This window comes from Anguilla anguilla, chromosome 11 (genome assembly GCF_013347855.1).
Source record: "Anguilla anguilla isolate fAngAng1 chromosome 11, fAngAng1.pri, whole genome shotgun sequence".
Classification (NCBI taxonomy): Eukaryota; Metazoa; Chordata; class Actinopteri; order Anguilliformes; family Anguillidae; genus Anguilla; species Anguilla anguilla.
This window is the reverse complement of record NC_049211.1, coordinates 9,364,666-9,385,401: the sequence shown is the minus strand read 5'-3', so window position 1 is coordinate 9,385,401 and position 20,736 is coordinate 9,364,666. Positions and strand designations below refer to the sequence as shown.

The 20,736-nt window shown below is 46.6% G+C and overlaps 1 protein-coding gene across 5 annotated transcripts in view; it reads right to left on the bottom strand.

Moving 5' to 3' along the window:
• prkcz (protein kinase C, zeta) overlaps nt 1–20,736 on the bottom strand; it is a 138,856-nt gene that overhangs the window by 92,370 nt on the left and 25,750 nt on the right. The window contains exon 1 of one of the 5 annotated variants that reach the window (XM_035381242.1): nt 16,337–16,449. The exons of 2 other annotated variants lie outside the window; for them this stretch is intronic. In XM_035381242.1, the coding sequence (XP_035237133.1) occupies nt 16,337–16,418 (82 nt within the window). In that variant the 5' untranslated portion in view covers nt 16,419–16,449. Of the gene's footprint in view, nt 1–9,988; nt 10,258–10,574; nt 11,211–16,336; nt 16,450–20,736 lie in introns of those variants that run through there. 2 more of the 5 variants (XM_035381245.1, XM_035381244.1) reach the window with 2 other exon arrangements.

Below are 20,736 nucleotides of genomic sequence, written 5' to 3'. Positions count from 1 at the left end.
TGATCTACAGATCTGAGGGATGGGAAGGCCACCGCGCACAGCACGCCAGTGACTAATTTAGCCTTCCCGGTGCTGCCAGGAGGATGCAGATCCAACACGTTCTTTTGATCTTGACCAATATCTGTCCTGGTCCAATCAGCGCGCGCCGTCCCGCGCGTCTCATTGGAGGGCATGGCACAGAGCTTCAGTCGGATTCCGTGCCCTCGTACGTGCTGAAGACGAGGCTCTGCTCTCTGTGTTCTGGGCCTGGGAGCAGCTACGTGCAGGGCAGACACGCCTTCATTCCCCCCTTCCTCCCCCCCCCCACCCCCGTCTCGTCTCCCCGTGCCCCTCTACAGAGACAAGCTCACACAAATAAGCAGTCAGACCTCAGCGGCTTCACGGGGCTGACAGCTGAGCCTTTCACGCATGATGGACATGTGCACGCACCCGCCATGCACTTCACGACAGCCAATGGGAGGCCCCTTCCTCCCCCTTCACCCCGCCCCCGTCACACAGTGATTAATCAGAGTGCCTTCCTACTCTCTGAAGCCCTGGGGCCAGCTCAGATAAAGGGGAAAAAGGCAGATATCTCAAAACATCATTACACGCTGATGATGTCACAATGCAAAAGCCATGTGATTCTGATCACGTGACAGGTGGAGAGCCCCATCTCCGGTTCATGATTGGCTGAAGCTGGGCAGCCAGCGGGGTGACGCACCCCGCAGGCCTCCTGTGAGTGGAACATGAGCATGCCTGTCTCTCTGAGCTCACCTATTACCTGCCTCACTACCGAGCAAAGTCATGACCCTCAGACACACTCAGAAATGCTGAAATGCTGAAATGAATGATAGTGAAACTGCAGGATGCAATGCAGAAGCAATCTACAGTGCAGCCACTGTCACACACCAATGAAAACCCTACCCTTTGTGTTGTGACTTTAAAAAAGTGTAATTATCATAAAAGAGGGCTATCCAAAAAGATGGGTTTATTCATCCATAAATTTGGCAACATGTTAAATGTCTGATTTAAAGACTCCACCCCGAATTTGAATTCAACCGTAATGATTTCCCATGGCTGCGCAGCAGAAGAGCTGAGAGCTGCAGCAGGCTGGCGTGGGCCTGGAGTGGCTGAGTGTCAGGGGCTGAGCTTGTTCTGGTCTCACCTGGGCTGGGCAGCAGGGAGAATAATGAAGCTGTATATGGCGCTCGAGGCCGTGCTGTATCGTGAGCACAGTCACGACTACACAGGCGCTGTCAGGCACGACGCGAGTCACAGCAAATGCAAAGCAGAGCAGTTACATATGAAAGCATATAAAAACAATGAATTGATGATACCAATAATATTATAAAATAAATAATATTGTAGATAACGGTTTGTTATGCAGACGGATACTGTTTGCACACAGGCTGTCTGAATAACCGTTACAGTAACGGAATCGCAGTCTCGGCCAATCGGCATCCGGGACTGAAACGGCTCGTTTTATAATCACGCATCGATCGTGCCAGTTCAAAGCCTCCCGTGGTCATCTCCAAAGCTTAACTCTGGGACAAAGCCCTGATACTATGCGCGGCAATGGCTACAAAGGCAGCCGTCATCTGAGTTATGAATTTAAAATGGGCTCAACATTAAATCAGAGGGGCGGCTAATTTTCTTCCCCCCCGCATAATACGCAAAATTGCCTCGGTAAAAACCGCTTCAGGCGTTCCCGCTTTTGGGATCTGAGTCAACATCTCGAGACGCTTCGTCCCCTCCCCCTAGTAAAGTATGACAAAGCGACTGTTTTGCTGGGGGAGTTATTTTGTCCATAAATCACCACCACCCTCCCTCACCCTCACACGGAACGTAAGGCAAAGGGAATATTGATCTTGCTGAAACAATTAAGGTAATGAAAGGAGCGAATCCAGTCGACACAAAAAGATTTTCGCGGGGGGGGTTGAGGAAATCGGCTTCATTCCAACTGAATCAAATTTGAACGGTGCGTATGTTATTCGCTGAGATTACCCGGCACGGCGGCGTGCGGCTTCAACCGTCGTTAAAATCACATTATTTATGCCGCAAAGGCCAGAGTCCATTAAACGGGGCGATGGGTCTTTCCTAATGTAAAAAAGGGGGGGCCGTCGCCCATCCTAACACGGGCTAGCACAGTGGTGCTCGTCCTAGGACCCACACCTGCCCCTCATGGACAAGGGGGCTTCATCTGCAGGGATGATGGATTCATTATTGAACTGTAGGGGAAGCGGGGATGGGGTGCACAATAAGAGGAATGAACTGGGATAAATGATCACACCATTCAGACCAAAGAGTTGATGAAGACAACAGCTGTCCCCATCCAGAGTCTCCATGAGAACTGGGCGTGACGCTGTCTAATCTGAAAGGTACAGACAGATGATGCCACGTAAGGAACAAGAGGACACCTCTCTAACAGACGCCACAGAAGCGAATGTGTAAAAGAACTCTGCACGTCCACCCGACTCTCACTGAGTGAACACACAGCACCCTATGCACTCGGTGTTACTGTTCCAGCCTCAGCCTGACTTCGGAGGGTAACAGATCACTGGCGGCTGATTGGCTATTAGCCCTGAGTCTGTTTTCGGAAGAAGCCATTGGCTGATGACCGAGGAGAACGGCCCACAGAAACGTCAATAAGGTGAAACGGGACCTCCCCCGGCTCACGAAAACAAATAAAGTCCCGTCAAGTCAGTTCGAAGTACGATTTCACGCTTCAGCGAGTCGTGGAAGCCTTCTTTAAAAAAACTCCTGAGAGGCAAGAACATGGGGGATATTTCCAGCCAAAGCAATCATAGCCAGTACTGCTGCACAGAATTACTGAGGCTCCCTCTCCTGTCACTCACACGTGGAGCGAGAACAAGGGGCGGAGCTCCGCCACTGTGACCGCGGCTGTCACAGGATGGTGAATCTGCACGGCACATTACCGGGAAGAGATCTGCATTTCATGAACGCTCAAACTCTCGCTGCAGACATTTATATCACCGAAGAAGAAAAAAAAAAATAGGTAGCCACAGAATTACATTTCGCTCAGCTCCGCTCTGCAGTGCACGTGTGGCCAATCAGGACCACAGAAGCAGAAACCAGGTGATATTTCCACACACGGGGTATTCGCATGACAGAGTCAATTTCTCATATCTGTTTGGTGTGGCAGATAGAGCAGCGGACTATGAACATGTAATGTAATGTAATGTAATTAACTGAGAGCTCATGGGTAAGAGAGCTCACACAAAGTAATTCTGCTGGAACTAGGTAGGGGCAAAGTAAATCTAATTGGCCCCGTAAAAAAAGAAAATGGCGAAAAAAGAAGAAAACCAAACCTTTTCTCTCATAGCAGCCTATTCTACTGTTGCCATGGAACCGCAGCAGACTAACTCTCACTTCCACCCTCTCTGTCTCTTCAATTTGCAGATGCTTTATTGACATTGACATTAGAGAGTGTTGCCAAAGACCACAAAAATGACATACAACAAATAATTAGTCAGCTACACTCCAGGAAAGCAAAAACAATAGATCTTTGCACAGTGAATCTGAACTAACTCTAATAGCAATTATAAAATGCACCGACCAGTGTGGTTACTGTGTTTCAGTCTGCTGAGGCGTGCCATGGCGCTGCTCAAACTGTAGCATCTAAAGGCATTTTACCACTGTCAGAAAGAGATACAATTTTGAGGCCTCTTTTCTTAAAATAAGGCCTGATTTTCTCCCCGCAGTCCAGGAGGAAGTGCCTCTCTGTCTCAACCCCAGCAGTCTCACAGTCTGCACATGAAGTCCTTAATGGTGCCAGGGTTTCCTACAGCCTTGCGTGTCAATGACCAGGTTCTCATCATTCAGTCTTCGTGAAGGATCTTACTCTGCTCTCTCGCTCTCTTGCTCTTTCTCTCACTCTCTACCTCTCCCTCTCTCCAGCTGTATTTCACACCACCTTCCACTCTCTTTCACGCTTGCACTCCTTCCTTCACCCTCTCCCTTTCTTTTCCTTTAAAATGGGTGCCAGGGTTTCCTACAGCCTTGTGTGTCAATGGCCAGGTTCTCATCGTTTAGTCCTTGTGAAGGATCTAACTCTGCTCTCTCTCTCTCTCTCTCACGCTCTCCCTCTCTCTCTAGCTGTCTTTCACACCACCTTCCACTCTCTTTCACACTTCCTCTCCTTCCTTCACCCTCTCCCTTTCTTTTCCTTTTAAAAAGGGCCGAGAGCGAAGCCAGAGGTACCTCTCTGCTGTGCGGAGCTGCATGACAGTGGTGCGGTTGAGGACGCCGAATCCTGGCTTTGACGGAGGAGGAGGCCCGAGGATTTGGCGCCCTGGCGATCTACAGGCAGCCGCTAAAGGTACGTGTTGACAAGGCCCTGGCTTGCCTTGGAGCTCCCCAGTATTAATTACAGAGGCACCTAAGGAGCAATCCACTGCTGCCGGCTGTCTGACTGCGGGCACAGGGGGCAAGGGCACGGAGATGGAAAGCTTTCAAATCTTTTTCAGTTACAAACGGGGGTTGTCTTCAAAGCCATTGCAGCACTCAGGCACGAAAAAGGACATTCGATATATGATTTCTCCCTTTTAGCGCTGGATCCCCACAAAAGAACTCTTCTTGCTTGAAAAAAAATAATAATAATAATTGTATGGTCTCTGTAGCGTTTTCTTTCACGAATGACCTTGACAAGCATATGGCTTCATTTATGCGACTATGGAGTGAGCGCACAGCAGACATGGAGTTCTATGGTTCGCCTTACAATTACGACTGGCCATTCCCCCATCGTCAAGCACAGACGCGTACATCACATACATAAAGCACTGTCCAGTGTTCCTTATGTAGCAAGCAGACTGAGCATCTGGTTCTTGATCAAAAAAAAAACATGCAAGAGATGAATACAGTTTTCTTTTTTTTACAGGTCCCTCTCCTCCCTCTTCGTTTTCCCACAGGTAATCCAACCATAAAAATACATGTTTTACAATGGGATTTTACACAAATCTTTTCAGAAAAGTCCCTTGGTGAGCAACACAGCATAGCCGTTAACTGGGGTTAAACAAGCTGCCGTTGTGTCCGCATTTCATTATAAAACGTAAAACAAAACGCACCCTGCTCTCTAAAATTCAGGAATCCATTAATATGCAGTATGACCTTTTTGGGATAATTCATTTTTGAATTATTTATCGGCACTTCACAGACCGCAATACTGCCAGCAATTCTTGGGTTTTGAATCTTTAACTTTATTTCTCCAATGTTATTAATTACAACCAGAAAAAAAATTAAGAAAGGATAACCTCTAATTCTTTCCTGAAATGTTGGGGGGGTGGGGGGGGGGGTTTGCGTTTTTCCTATTGGAACAGGGAGGCGGATGGTGCCCATTAACATGCTAGGTCAGTCAGTGCCATGGTGTAAAAATATGACACGGTGCGGTTCGGTGCAGAGCCCATATGGCGTGTGGAGGATAAGAGAAAAAAAAAAACCAAGGTGCGAGCAAAACAGGTTTTATTATAGAGAGCAATTTGCTGCGCATGTTAAATACCTCGGATGTCTCTGCCTCGCCTCGGCCTGAGTACTGAACAATGGCACGATGGTACAGAGAGCTCCCGTCTCTCAGCTGCGTGCGGTAGGCATGGAGCGGCCTCCACGTCCGCACGTCTATTTTAAGACGGGCACACGCGCGCCCACTCCCGCCGTAGGCCGTCGGCGCTCCTGATCCAGATCGGGCCCGTTCGTCCCACAGGACTCCCCCACAGCGTGTGGGGGGCGGGGGGGGGTTTATAAAGGCAACCCAGCTGCTCATTCCACCCGGGCGATTCGCGATTGGGTTCGAGATGAGCTCCAAGCCGAGAGACAGAACTCCCAGGCACACCTCTCTCTCTCTCTCTCTCTCTCTCTCTCATTCTCATTCTCTCATTCTCTCATTCTCTCTCTCTCTCTCTCTCTCTCTCATTCTCATTCTCTCATTCTCTCATTCTCTCATTCTCTCTCTCTCTCTCTCTCTCTCTCATTCTCATTCTCTCATTCTCTCATTCTCTCATTCTCTCTCTCTCTCTCTCTCTCTCTCTGAGAGGGACGGCGGCAGTGCCATTAAGACATCACCGCTGATTTGTGCAGAGAAATATCCTTCGTGATGATCATGAAGGGGGAATTTTTTGCTGATGATAAATACATTTCACGAAGCTTCCCTGACAGAGCACTAAATTACAAACGCTAGAAAGTTGAGTGCAGTATCTATATCACTGGAGGCTGTGGTACAGACAAGTCCTGCCGACACTGGAACATCCTGACTACCACACTGAAATTAGTGGCATGAATAAAATACAAGGAAACTGACCGTCCTTGGATTTTTTTTTTTAAACATGGATGTTGATATCACGAATACTACCACAACCTTCTAAGACCCGCAAAATCATTTTTGTCCCCTGTAGGGGACATGAGTCGGTGGTCTTCAATTCAAGAATCACATATTGTACTATGCTGAAACTACACTACACTGATTTATCATTCAACAAATGATAAATAAATCTGGACTCAGGAGGTTAACCTTTAACATGACATCATTCACAGAGTGCTCACACAATGTTCTGAAAGAAAAACACGTTGCCCTGTTCTTAAACCCTTTTACACCGTAACCCATAAATCCAAAGTGAGGGTCAAATACTCTAAATGCTAAAGACAAAGGAACCTTTATACATACGTAACAATCTCACAACTGTTAACTTTCACCTCTGCGTGCCGTCTATACCATGGTAGATTGTGCTGTTGAATGCTGACGGTTCACCTAACACATGCACTGTGTGTGACTGCATATTACAGCTCAGCTTGGCTACAACTGAGATACAGTACTGGGCCAGGCAAGTGTTCCCCCTTGATTGACCTTTGCGTCACTCTTGACGGCACTACAGTATCACCCTCCTCATCTGCTAGGAATCTTGGAAGTGGTACTGGACCATATCACCTCAGTCTTTTCCCCAGTGGGTCTGGTCCGGCTCATTCATTATGTAGCCGGGTTCCGGGGTGCAGACCCCCACCATTTTTTATTTTGGCAAACATTCTAAACTTCCACTAGCTGATGTCATCTTGTCTGTCACCGGTTCTGCAAAATTCTAAACGAATCACAATCGCTTTTTTTATTTATTTATTTTTTTTAAACCTCCGCAAGTAAACCCGTCTCACACTGAGGGAGGGGATTCACGCTGCATTTCTACCCACTCAGTTTGGCCATGTGTCGAGAGTCCTTTTCATATGAATTTAGAGGAAAGCAACACCGAGAGCCAGCATCTTAAAATGGCACCTAACTCCCAATCCCAGCAGGTGTACCTTATTTCTCCCAAAGCACTGCACTGAAGCACTAAAACACTCAAAGCTCGTCACATCACTGTGGAAAAGGCCAAGGGCTACGTCTTTAAAGGACTAATCAATTATCTAAAAAAAAAAAAAAGGCAGTCTACTTAAATAGACATCAGGGAAAAGACACAGTGACAGCCATTGCTACTTAGTCACAGCTACACAGAATGCACCACCAGTGTTCTCCTTGTTCTTAAAAGTTTAAGGCCAGTTAAACAATCAATGTGAGCTAAACAATCAAGACTGATCTCACTAAAGTCAAGCATTAAGCCAGAATGTACTCCCATCCTCAGCTCCACAATGAAATGGCTCTAAACAGAGGGGGGTTTGACTTCAAAATGCACTGCCAGTAGCTCTTCGTCTGAGGTCTATGTGAGGCGTAGCGCACAGACCCTGGATTTACTTCCATTGTTCCGCTGCTCTTACACTTCACTGTCACTTTGGAGGAACACCATGAGCTTCAGATTTGAGGTACCCAACAGCACCTCTAGAGCTGCACAGACTAAAATCAGACTTCCTGACCTCAAAAATTGAGCTGTATATAACAAATACAACAAAAGGCCTGATCTTTTTAAAAAAATTGGGTATTTCGGTTGGATTTCACGCACAAAAGATTCAGATGCGAATCAAGAGTCCGACGTTTTGGCTCGTCTTTGCAGTGAGTAACCGCACAAGCTCAGTCACGTCACAGCATTACACCACGGCTCTTCTCTCTAGGGGTTTCGTCATACTTGTTCCTGGTTATGGTTACACTTTGTTGTACGTCGCTCTGGATAAAATGCCTGTAATGTAATGTAATGGCTCTTACGTTTTTGAACTGTCGAGAATACGGAAGTGGGCGGAGCCAGGAGAAACTGGAGATCGGTACAACTCTAGGTATTAGGCTATTTGTCAGTCTTCGTAAGACGTTCAAAAATTACGGCAAATTTATTGATGAGGTAACATTTGTCTATTTTTCCAATGCATGCTATTTTAGCCAGCACTTCATTAACAAAACAATATCCTCGAATATAAATGCAAGACATTTATACAGCTTATTATTTACAGAAACCATTATAGAAAAGTTCAAAGGTACACTGAAAGAAGACTCTCTCAATATTCAAGTAAAAGTAAAAATACATTCCACATCATTAACTCAGAAGTGATACAGTACCTCATCTCTTTTCTGTAATAAAGGGCTTCATCACTGTCTGGGTATCATAAAAGTTTTTTTTATATTTTTTATAAGAGCATTAAATAACAAGGCAGTTTGTCTTAAGTGCAAAGCAGTTACTACAGCGGGCAGGTCCTGGGAGCTGTAAAGCATACTGTCTCCATGCTGTAAGCCATTTGATGAGAGACATAATTGATTAAATTAACTAACCATAAAAAAATCTGATCTCATTTTGATGCACATTGTCAAAGTAAACATTCCTTAGAACAAGAATAAAAGAGCTCTTGAAAGTAGAATCTACACGTTAAGAATGATTTTTTTTTATTTTATTTACATTGTTGGAAAGGACTACAAAACATTCCCAATCTACATTCAAACAGACACAAAACAATACTTTATTGATACAATAAACGCTGTAATGTTTCAACAAAAAATGCTACAGCTAGCGTTAATTCCAGGAAACCCAATGACACACTGCATCACTAGTCTACAGAAAGCCTCATCCATATCAGGCGTTTAGCTCGATAGATTTCAGGTAAATACCACTGAAGACATGGACTGCTACGGCTACTGGACTGATACTATTACCAAAGACAAAAACCGGCGTTATGGTCGATATTACTGGCCCGTCTGAAATATGCGCTTCAACACAGGATTTCCTGCACTGCCTGCTACAGAGCGTGAAAACATCAGACCGAAAGTGCTTCATCAAACACCTGTCGTCAGTGAGATTCCATCGGCCGTTCACAAACCAATGGCCCTGGCCAGTGCCTTTAACCACGGGACCATCACGAAAAAAGGGGCCACCACCTGCCCCCCGCCCCCCGCCCCCCGCACACACACACACACACTCACGCAAGTGACTCCCAGTGACATTGAAGGCAGATGAGTGTAGAGGAGGAGAGAAGGGAAAAGATACATTATGAGAGATTCACAATGAAGTGTCCCTTTTTTTTACAGGGGGAGGGATAATGAACAATTGTCCTTTGTTGCGCTGACTGCTTTCCTGCAAAAATAACCTCGATAATCAGTGAAAGGAAAGCCTTGTGTCTCCAACATCTGCCAATGACACAACGCGCCCCCCTAGCTGGAAAATAAACATTTTTCCCCCAGCGCGTGCCACACCAACCACATTACTGAGAGTAACCGTGGAGAAACAAGTCTCGTTATTACACGGGCCTCATTAATTATATCCGTTGCCGGTGAATTATGCATGCAGCGTCTATGTTGGCCACCTCCTCTGAGATGCGGAACAATACGGATTGTAATAACAGATATGTCGCTGTACGCTGTTCGCCGGCAGCACTCAAAAGGAGAGTCTTTTCTGTTTATTTTCATCGCTAAAAATACACTGGCGAAAGCCAACGATACCCCGGCTCATGCAGAAAAAAATTAGCCGCTCGTTCGCAAGGCTTGAAAACCTCGCTTGCAACGCCAGGCGACACGCGCACACATCCCAGCTACCTGGCTGGACGCATTCGCAAACCGGGGCAGCGTCCGCGGTTAAAGATAAAAGATAAATGTCACACGTACCCTCGCTCTTTTTAGGATGCATATCGTCCTCCCCTGAAGGAGCCAGTGAGCGTTCTAGCTATACGTTAACCGCTCTTTCTATTGCGCCTGGAGCTTTAGGAGGACAGAGAGACGACAGCTTTCCTCTCTCCTCTCCAGCGCCACTGACTAACGCAGCCAGGTAGGCAGGGCAGCTACTTTGCAGATTCTCCTGGCAGACACATATACAGATTGCAGCACGCGCTAACACGTTCAGAGCTTTTTTGGATAACGAGAGCGTGACAGGCAGGCAGCGCTGGGAGAGAGAGAGAGGGGGGATGCAGCAGGAAAGGAAACCAAAAGGAGAAGAGGGGGGTGGGGATTGGGGGGGGGGGGGGGGGGGGGGGGGGGGGCGTAAGGACAGAAAGACCAACGTCAGGAGGACCAGTTTAAAAGCCATGCACATTCCCGACCGTTTTCTGTGACAACACACACACACACAGACATGCAGTACACACAACAGTGGCACGGTGAACTCTCCACAGAGCCACATGTGACATGTCACCCAAATCCTGCAGATGACACAGCCGTAAAAATCTATTAGCATGTAGCGAGACGTATTCCTCACCGGTGTCCTTCCCCCTCGTTTTTCTTTCTTTCCTTCTTTTTCTTTCCTTTTTTTTCTTTTCCTCCCCTTCCTGCCTCCTTCAGCACATTATCCTGGCTGGCTTTGCGTGGCGCCGGCTAGGAGGCGTACATCTCTCTCCCCCCCCCCTCCCCTTCCTGTCCGCGGTTTCTCTTCTCCTCCCGTTTATTTAATTATTTTTTTTATCTCCTGCCAGCCTCTCCCCACAGCACCGGGCTGCCACGGCACGGCGGCTTCCTCTCTTCTCCTCCTCTGCTTCGGGCTTTTAATTCGCTCTCCTCGCGCCCCTTTCCCCTGCTCTCCTGCCCGCTTCCTGAATACTGATGGGGTGTCCGGGACAAAAGGAGGCAGTGACTTCAACATTAAGAGCAGATATTTTATGGTAGAGTGGTCCCCCTCCCCTCCTCCTCCTCTTCTCTCTCTCTCTCGCTCTCTCTCTCTGTCTCTCTCTTATTCTCTCTCTTTCTCTCGTTCTATGTCATCCCTGCCTCATGTAGCCAGGCACGGGTGTTGCGGTGTCCCTCGAGAGCCAGGGGATAAGGGCTGAGGCGCAGTCCAAAACGTGGAGCGGATGAAGAAGCGGACTGCAACCTCTCGCTGGCGCTCTCTCTCTCTCTCCCTCCCTCCCTCTCTCTCCCCCTCCCTCTCCCTCACTCCACTCAGCCTCCCTCCACACTCCCAGGCTTTAACCACACAGGCAGATAGCAGGAGGGGGGGGGGGGGGCTATGGGATGCACACTGGAGGGGGGAGGGGGCGGGAACAGAGGGGTAGGAACCCTTCAGCGCTCAGTGCTCAGGATGCTCTCCCCAAGCTTCCATCAGAAGCGTATCTGCGAGCTTCCACCAACTCAAAGAAACAGCTGGTGCAAAAAATAAAAATAAATATATAAATAAATATATAAATAAATCCCTGCAGAAATAATGGAGCATTATCACGGCAAAGAGGGGGTGCTTTTAAATACGTGAAGTAACAAACCGATCCCTGAGAACAACCACCCCCCCAGTGTGGGAATTAAAGTTGCGTGTTGGCAGGTTCGTTAGAAGACGAGGTTTTGATGACTGTGCGCACTCGCATACAATTTCTGTCACTGTTCTTTTTGCGTGGATGAGCTTTGGAAAAGTGCATCTCTAGATAAAAATCATCTGTAAGTGCAGCGAAGCGCATCTCTGCAGCTAATAAACAAGAATCTACTCTCACTTACAGCCCCCCATTCAAGTCTGAAATATATTTACAATAATGTTTTTTAAATTCTGTTATTTTCTACAAATGATTTTTCCCCTGCTGGTTCAATATCTACCTTCTAAGAGCAGCGGTTCTCAAATTCATTACGGCAGTCTGCCATTGTGCTCTGGATTTTGTTCCAGTCAATCTCGGTCAGTGGCAGTGTAGCATAATGATTAGGGGGTTGCAGGTTTGATTCCCAGCTGGGGCACTGCTGTTGTACCCTTGAGCAAGGTACTTAACCTGAACTGCTTCAGTAAATTTCCAGCTGCATAAGTTGTACAAAAAAAATAAATAAATAAAATAAAATCTGTATAAGTTGCTTTGGATAAGAGCATCTGCTAAATGCCTAAAACATACTGTAATGTTACTGAAAACATTCTCTTAAGTGGTTCCATAATTTCATTCCTAACTAGATTTTAACATAATTATTCTTACACACATATTTTACTCATTGCCTTTCAACTCTTCATTTTTCCACAAATGGTTCAGTTTCAGTAGCCAGATGTCCACACTTTCAGCAAATCGGACCCTGCTGATTTCATCTGTCAGTCCATCAGTGCGCTGATTCAAATATAAGCCTCCTTCTAGAGAAATAATTAGACGAGTAGAGCAGTACAGAAGATGTAAGCATTAGGTGTGAGCGGTTTTAAATATTTAGACATTCTTTAAGAATACTTTTCTAATGTGCGTGCAATAACGACACAGAAGCCGACTGTCAACGCTTTTCAGAAAGAACCAAGAGCGAAAAACAGCACACAGCACCATTTTCAAACGGCACCTAGTCATCCCCCTTCTATAAATAAGGCTTGCGGTAAAAAAAAAAAAAAGAAAAAAAAAAACCTCAAGTGAGAAATGTCTCCTTATTCCGCACAGGGAAAATGATATCTCACTCCTCCCTCCCCATACAGTACAAATGTAAGATATCAGCAGCAGTGTAGCACAGTGGGTAAGGAACTGCGCTTGTAACCGAAAGGTCATAGGTTCGATTCCTGGGTAGGACACTGCCGTTGTACCCTTGAGCAAGGTACCTGATTTGCTTCAGTATACATCCAGCTGCATAAATGGATACAATGTAAAAAAAGAAAACTGATATGTAAAAGTTGTGTAAGTCGCTCTGGATAAGAGCGTCTGCTAAAACGCCTGTAATGTAATGTAATGTAAATGATAAGAGGGGTGGGGAGATGAAAAGTGCAGGACTGCACGCGCTTCTGCGAACCCCTCCAGGACTCCTCAGGGTTTCCAGTCGTCTCGGGGAGTTTGAATCTGGCGCTCTGTCACAGAGCCGACCGGGCCTGACAACCGCTGCTCCAGGAAACCCACCGCCCCCCCATTATCACCTCCATTAGCAATAATGCAATCATCAGGAAGCCCTTCCTCTCAAATACGAATCCAAACTGTCATTTCCACGGTTACCTCCTCACTCAAATATGAACCTGGGCGCTGTGCAACTGCCAATGTGTCAGTGGACATCATGCTTAAGCATTCTACTCTCACAATGAGCTACTGCACATCGACCGCAATGCTCATTCTATAGACAGAGGCCAGAGAAGAAGGCTCACTTGATTAAAATGTGCAATAATTCTTGTCAAAATTGCATCAATATGAAATATTAAAGGAAAGAGGTGAGCAGACTATAACATGTACTGTCATAACCAAAATGGAAAAAAAAAAAAAAAAAAAAAAAAAACTGTGATTCTACCAGTAGTACAGATGTAAATCCCAGAGGTCTACATAATGAGCAGCTCTGGTATTTCCTAACAAACTCCCCAGTGGGGCTAATGCCAGGAAATATGTTGTGACACACCCAAACAAAGGCTTTACAACGGATTTAATTTAAAGACGCTTCTGACTAAACTTCCTCTTCTGTGATCATGCTTACTTGCGGGCGGCCTGGACAACAACAGAGAGTACTACATCTCTGATCCTCCGGAACCAGATCAGTAACTCACAGCACTGATCCACACGTAATAAAATCATTTTCCCATCCACACATTTTTCATACAGTGCCTCGGTCCAAACAGAATTCACTTTCCAATAAGAGGAATATATAAACATACCACACGTTATAGACACTGTGCGACTGTCTCATATCCTCTCACCACGTACAGCGATTTTCTCTCTCAAATAATCAATTTTCTGAGGCTGAAATGGGAGTGAAACCAAACCTTAAAACAGGCTGCCAAAGTGCCACTGAATTAGACAACTAAATGTGTTGCATCCTGGGAAACACTGACAGCAGTACATTCTGTTCAATCTAAGCACCACGTGTACTCTCACTCTTAATACCAGATTTAAATAACTGCCACATTTCCTCGTTCATTAAGTACATTTCACTGCGTTCTGACTGCAGTTTAAACACTTCTTTCAAAAACCTTTCTGCAAATACACAGCACTGAGATTGAATTGGACCACCAATTTTACATCAACAGATAGCAGATAAAAAGGGAATTTCTCATCTTAGTTCATTACTTACCCGAGGAAAACAGAAACTACACTCTACCACTGTACAATGAGCTGACTTAAAGCAGGATTTGCTTAGATTTGTGGGGAGTAAAATACATGCATGTCCATATGGATTAAACCTGGTGCACCAGCACTTTGAATATATGAAAATGTATTAAGGTAGCACCACTGAATGAAGACTTGCTGAACTGTATATTTGCTATTAGAAGTATCAAAGAGAGACAGCAAAAACTGAATAGAAAAACTATGCAGATACATACACATGAGTGAGCTCGCGTGAATTATCAAGGCCGGAAATAACTGCGGAAAAGTTAATCGCGTGCTCGTTTTAACGGCCTTGCGAAAGCACGTCTTAAATTTTCATCGGGCATGAGAACATTGACACGGCTCCTGTAATTGCCGCTATAAGGAGATACCTTTTTTACATCAGCGATCGCAAATTCAAATTAGGGCAGTACTTCTTACACCAGCATCCCTCTTAAAAGCCCCCCTGCGGGACGTTATTATAACCTACGTGCTCTCGCTCTTCGTGTGCGAGGCTGTAGGTACTGGATGAGATTTCATAACCTGGACTCGCACCAGCTGGCCGGCTGAACTTCACAGTGGCGTCTCTCCGAGCTACCCGCACCGTTTCTGGCTCATTAAAGTGAACAGAGGAACTGCCATCGCGCAGCCCAAACGCTCCAGTGCGCTGTCCATTGTTCTGAAATGAATACAAGTTTTCACTTACATGCACGAGACAAGTCTGCAACGGTGTTAGCAATATGTAAACGCTACACTGATTCACATGAATGCTTCCAGTAAATACCTAGCCATAGCAAAGTCAGCCGTTTTTCTTTTCCACGTTCTGACGGTATAAGACATTTCCCTCCTTTGTGTGAAACAAATTACACGATTATGAATTTTATGGCTATGGTTCAGCTGTGATTTATCAAGTTCTGTATTGTTTTGTTTTTAGAAGGCCCCAAAACAATATCTGGACACATCATCCCGTGGTGTAAAATACCATTTTCCTATTTCATCTAGTTTTGAAGGAAAGAGAACAGGAGCTGCATGGATCACCCACAGAAGCATTGTGGGAATGTTTTGTGAGCACAGGCTTGTAAATCCCTGAACCTGAACCAAGCGCTCAGAATTAGCACCTCCTCCAGTACTCCCCAGGGTCATTTTCCACAGAGCAAAGCGCTCGCTAAAATGGCAGGGTATCACAGTGACTATCGACAAATTGTCTGAAGGACAAAGCACCTGTATCTCCCCCACCACCCACCCCCCACACTCACACACACACACACACCACACACCGCTCGTTGCAGCAGTGGCAGCAGCCTGCTGCATGGGGCTTAAATAAGGAGGAGACCTCAGTCCACGAGGAGGACTGCACCAGACAAGCGTGTCACTGTTCAGAGGCTGACACTCCACCTCCTGCTTTACACACTGCATACAGTACACACAACAAGAACACACAGTGACCAAGGCCCCATTATGGAGAGAACACCGAATCGTGAAGCATCTGGCAAACTGAAACACAACACCGAGTGCAGACGTAAAACTACGCACGTCAATGTAAGGATGTGAAAGCTTCGGTCAGAATATGAAATATACAAAGCCACAACTTTCCCCACCCCCCACCCAAAACAAATCCAACCCTCACAACACATGCACAATCCACAATCCACAATCCTTCAGCAGCTTGACTGCACGATGCAGGCTCAAAAGGAAAACTATTAAAGAAAGTAGCCAGCAACAAAATAAAAAAAATAAAGAGGAAAAAAATAAATAAATAAATAAATAAACAAATCTTGCAGCAGAAACTGAGATTTAACATTGAGTAACCACAGCCACCTCCCTGACCGAGTCCTCCCCTTCCACTGACATTGCACAGAAGCGCGGTCCGCAGCGTCTCTCCTCCCCCCCCCCCCAACCCCCCACCTCCCCCGGTGCTGCAGTCAATCCGCCAACGCGGCCGAGGAACGGCGGCGAGATCCGCGCGGTCCAGGGAGATCGGCGCACGCTCTCTCTCTCTCTCTCTCTCTCTCTCTCTCTCTCTCTCACGTACCTACGGAGTGACAGTCAGAGGCGGCCAACTTTGCCTTCCTCATATAGCAGAGCGCTTCCCTCTCCGCGCACAGCACCGACATCGCTCGCGTCACATGGCCCGGGCGGCGGGGTCCCGCAGCACAGCCGCCAAACTTAGCCGCTGCGGCACGCGAGCACAGAGGGAGGGAGGGAGGGAGGGAGGGGGGGAGAGGAGAGGGGGGAGGGAGGGAGGGAGAGGGAGAGAGAGAGAGCAAGAGACAGAGTAAAACAGAGAGTGAGAGTTAGAGACACAGAGAGAGCAGAAAAGAGAGATACGGAGGGAGAGAGAGAGAAGAAGAAATACAGAATGAGAGGGAGATAGTGAGAGAGGAAGAGAGAGATAGAGAGAGAGAGGGAGATAGTAAAGAGAAGAAGAGGGAGATACAGAGAGAGAGAGAGGGAGACAGAGAGATGCAGAGAAAGAGGGAGAGAGAGAGAAAGATAGAGAGGCAAAGAGACCCAAAGGTATCCTGCGCTTCACAGCAAGGCGTGGTTAGAGAAAGCAGATCTCCCCCCCCTCCCCCCCGCCCCCGAAACCCGACGGTCCAGCGCTCCAGGAACAGCCTCGGGGAAGCTGGGAAACCGCAACCGTGGCAACCTTGATCACCACTTCCAGGCGGGTCCCGAGCCCTTTCACCGCACCCCAGGAGGGGGCGCTGCCAGAGGCAGGGGCGCCCGCGGAGCACAATCCCCGCAGCCGGGTCCGTTAAAGGATTAGAGCGCAATTCGGCGACGCGCTTCAGCGTCCGCGGCGCGCACAACATCACACAACACCTGGGGAGACGAGCGGGACGGCGGGCGGCACTAAAAAATAATCCTGTGTTTGTTTTGACTCACGTTGCTCCCAGAGAAGGTGCACTGACTGCGGTGAGAGAAAATTACAGGGAGCAAATCACTGTGAGAGTGAGAGAGAGAGAGAGAGAACGAAAGAGAGAGAATGAATGAGAGAGAGAGAGAAAGAGATTTTTATGATGCTTATTCTACGACCGTGATCAGTGCAGTGGAGGTAAATACCACTGTCTGCCAGGGTTTATACAGACACACCAAGCAGTCCTCATCAAGCAACCAGCGCTGGAAGCAAAACTCATCCAAACGCTGCCTGCACATGAACAGTGTCAAAACACTCAACACGGCGTCAAGCCATTAAATTCCCATGGAGAGTGCTGATGCCCAACTTGGCAGTACAGCCTGGTGCAGCGCACAGCTCAAAAGCAACACAGAGTGGCAATCCACAAATGCAAATCCGTTGAACCTTGACCTTGTTTGAAGCTGACCTTTCGTACCACGTCCAATCACATCACAGCATTGTCTGAAACAGGCAGGTGTAAACATGGAGGAACGTTTTGGGATAAACCCGGGATTTTTGGTTTCGCAAACCGAGTTCATAATTTAGCCTGACACCTACGCAGGCAAACTACTGCTATCGCCGCTTGTCACCGAACCGTACGGCTTTCCTGGATGGACAACGGCAAGTTTCAGCCGCTGGCGGCACTCGATTCTTCTCTCCGCCTTACTCGCCGTTGGACGCAGCGTTTGAAGCTTGTCGTGCGAAAGCGGCTTTAGGCCGATGACATCAGAGAGCCTTCATAACAGTTAACATGGCGCCTGCCAAAGGCAGTCACCTCTGCTCCAACACAGGACAGGCTCCAAAGCAGCACTACGGTGCTGCGCTGTAACCTCCTCCTGATCTGCGTTTCACCGCGAAAATCAGCCCGACCAGGCCTCCGCAGAGGACCCCCTCCTAAGGCCACTGGGCTGGCATTCTGGCCCTAAGCTTTAGTCAAGAGTGTCTGCGGGTGCCAGTTCCGAATTTGAGAATAATATTGAAAAGATTTAAACAAAATTAATACGCAGTTCACGCCCCCCTCTCCCTCTTTAAAAAGCTTTTTGCAAGTACCGTGTTTAATTTTTTATTTTTATTTTATTATTTTTTTTTTTTTTAATTGACCTGCCTAATCAAAGGTACGTAAAAATGAATAATTCATTTTTTAAAATCCTTTTCAAAACGAGCCAGTTATATTTTACTAATTGACCGGTATTGGAGGTTCATCTGGGGATGTTCCTGCTAAATGGGATAGTCTAATAGTATATCATGCATATCCAGGGGACATGGGGATAAATAATGAGCTCTACAGAAACAAAAAATATTTTTTTTATCATTTCATATTTACTGCACAGCTAAACATACATTTCATCAGTAGCCTTCTGACACACAGTGAGAACAGTATTTCATTACCTGCTGAACTCTGCTGCTCACTTACGTGCTCATCCGAGGGCCAAGTCACCGTGAGGTGATCCCGCACCTCCATAAACCACAGGAAATTCAGCAGCTGGGTGAATAAACTGCAGTGACCAGGAAATGGGCTGTAAAACCAACTAATTAAACTCGCCCGTTCTCACTTGCAGACACTTATGACTAAACCCTAATGACGATATTGTGGTGAAAGAAAAATGGATCGATTCTCCCATTGTTCTTCTTGGTTCCTTTGTGCTGCTAGTCATCCATTTATCAAGCAGTGATTCTGAAAGAGGGGCCTGCTGATTGAAAAGGCCCATTTTTAAAGCAGTACGTGAAATGGCCAGAGAGCCAATAGTAACGACTCTAAAACCACACCAACATGCATCTTTGTTCTGCATCATTAGGCTCCATTTATAATGCCCACTGAAATCAAAGAAGATGGCGTGATCACGTGAGCTAGACACCGCCTGATCTGGAGCATCTGTTACACGTGGCCACAGTTACACGACAGTTGCACAGCTCACCCTCGACCCTCACCAGCCAAGTACAGTTTTTGCGATTGAAGGACCTCCAGTTTACCTCGACTTCGTTCAAATCGGGGAAATATCACCGACGGAAACGTAGTACGAGGTTTACAGAGTAGCCTGTGTTCGTACCGAGGTGTTGTAAAAAGGGGGGGGGGGGGGGGGGGGGAGACGCTGCGGAGAGCCGGTACGCACCAAGCGGTCAACTCATTTCGAGGAGCCAGGATGCTGTGAAAGCAGGAAGTGGGATTTGTGCGGTTAACACAGCACTTAATGGGACTCAGGGGAGGCGCAGCCGACGCATCGCTCTCCGTGGGGGCAGATGGGGCAGGAAGGAAATGGACGACCAACCACGCAACACCCGGGGCCCGAAGGTGAGAGACAGCATCTGTTCAGAATAACAAGCAGCTGGGAAGACGGGTCCCCTGCTAAAAATGTACAATTATTTATTTGTGCCATAATAATCAAAATGTGAATGCATGGCGACAATACAGGCGAATATCAGATTTGGATCAAGAGTCAAAACTGGATGAATAAAAAATCTGGAAGTTTTTTTATCATTTTTTTTTTTAAGGAATAAAAGAGAAGCAAAAATTTTAAAAGATGCAAGTCTGTGTCTGAAGGCAAGGAAGCATTACTATTTGGTCACCTTTACAGCAGACTACAGAAAGTGAAATCCTTTGCGGTGTACATGAAAAGAAATGCACCGGATGAAAGGCTCGGCTCTGTTTATGATAATCCGTGATGGGAAGAGACGTGCACTCTCATATCCTCGTGAGTTTCTGAAGACGTGCTGGCTTTCCTCTCCCTGTGATGCCACTGTCGTCACTGTGAAAGGTAATGAGCCTTCAACAAGATAATAAAGAGCCGGATCTTTAAAAACCAGAGGAGCAAATGCAAGCGTTACAAAGCGCTTTTCTTGAGAAGGCCATTTGTAGAACAGTACAGCGCAAGGAAGGCACAATGACAGAATCATTTGGACTGGAGACAGCCACTACCCGGTGGAGTAAGATGAATATTCTCAATTAAAAAGGCTGTCTATTGCAACTTCCGTTTCCTTCTTACGAGATGAATGCAAGTATTGTGAACGTATAGCGAGTATTGACGGAAAAAGGCAAAGTTATTTCTTCCCACATAGGTGCAAAACCTCTTCCCACTGAAACACAGGTAGAAACTCTGGTGGCCTTCACACTCAGTCCTGGGGGCTGTCAAACGGTACAGGCTTGGCTCACTTGCTTATTGTCATTGAAACGTTCATCTCTTTCTGAAGGAACCATTCTCCATATGGCACATTACCGAAAATTAAAGCATCAGATAATCTGACTGACTGATTAAAATTGCCTGGGATGTAAATATGGAACATTTGTTCTTCATAGCGTGCACTGCCATTTCTGACATAATGTGAGCTTAAAAGGGTAAATTGTACGTCAACAGACATTAATTGCAAGTAAGAACAATTAGCAGTTCTTTATAATTCAGAGGTTGCAATTTTGTACAGAATGAAAGCATACACAGGGGGTCCCCAGGATTTGAGTTTGAAAACCCCTCGTTCCTGTCTATCACTAAACTCTCCTTTAGACTTTTCTTTTACACAGAAACCGCATGACATCCATCAGG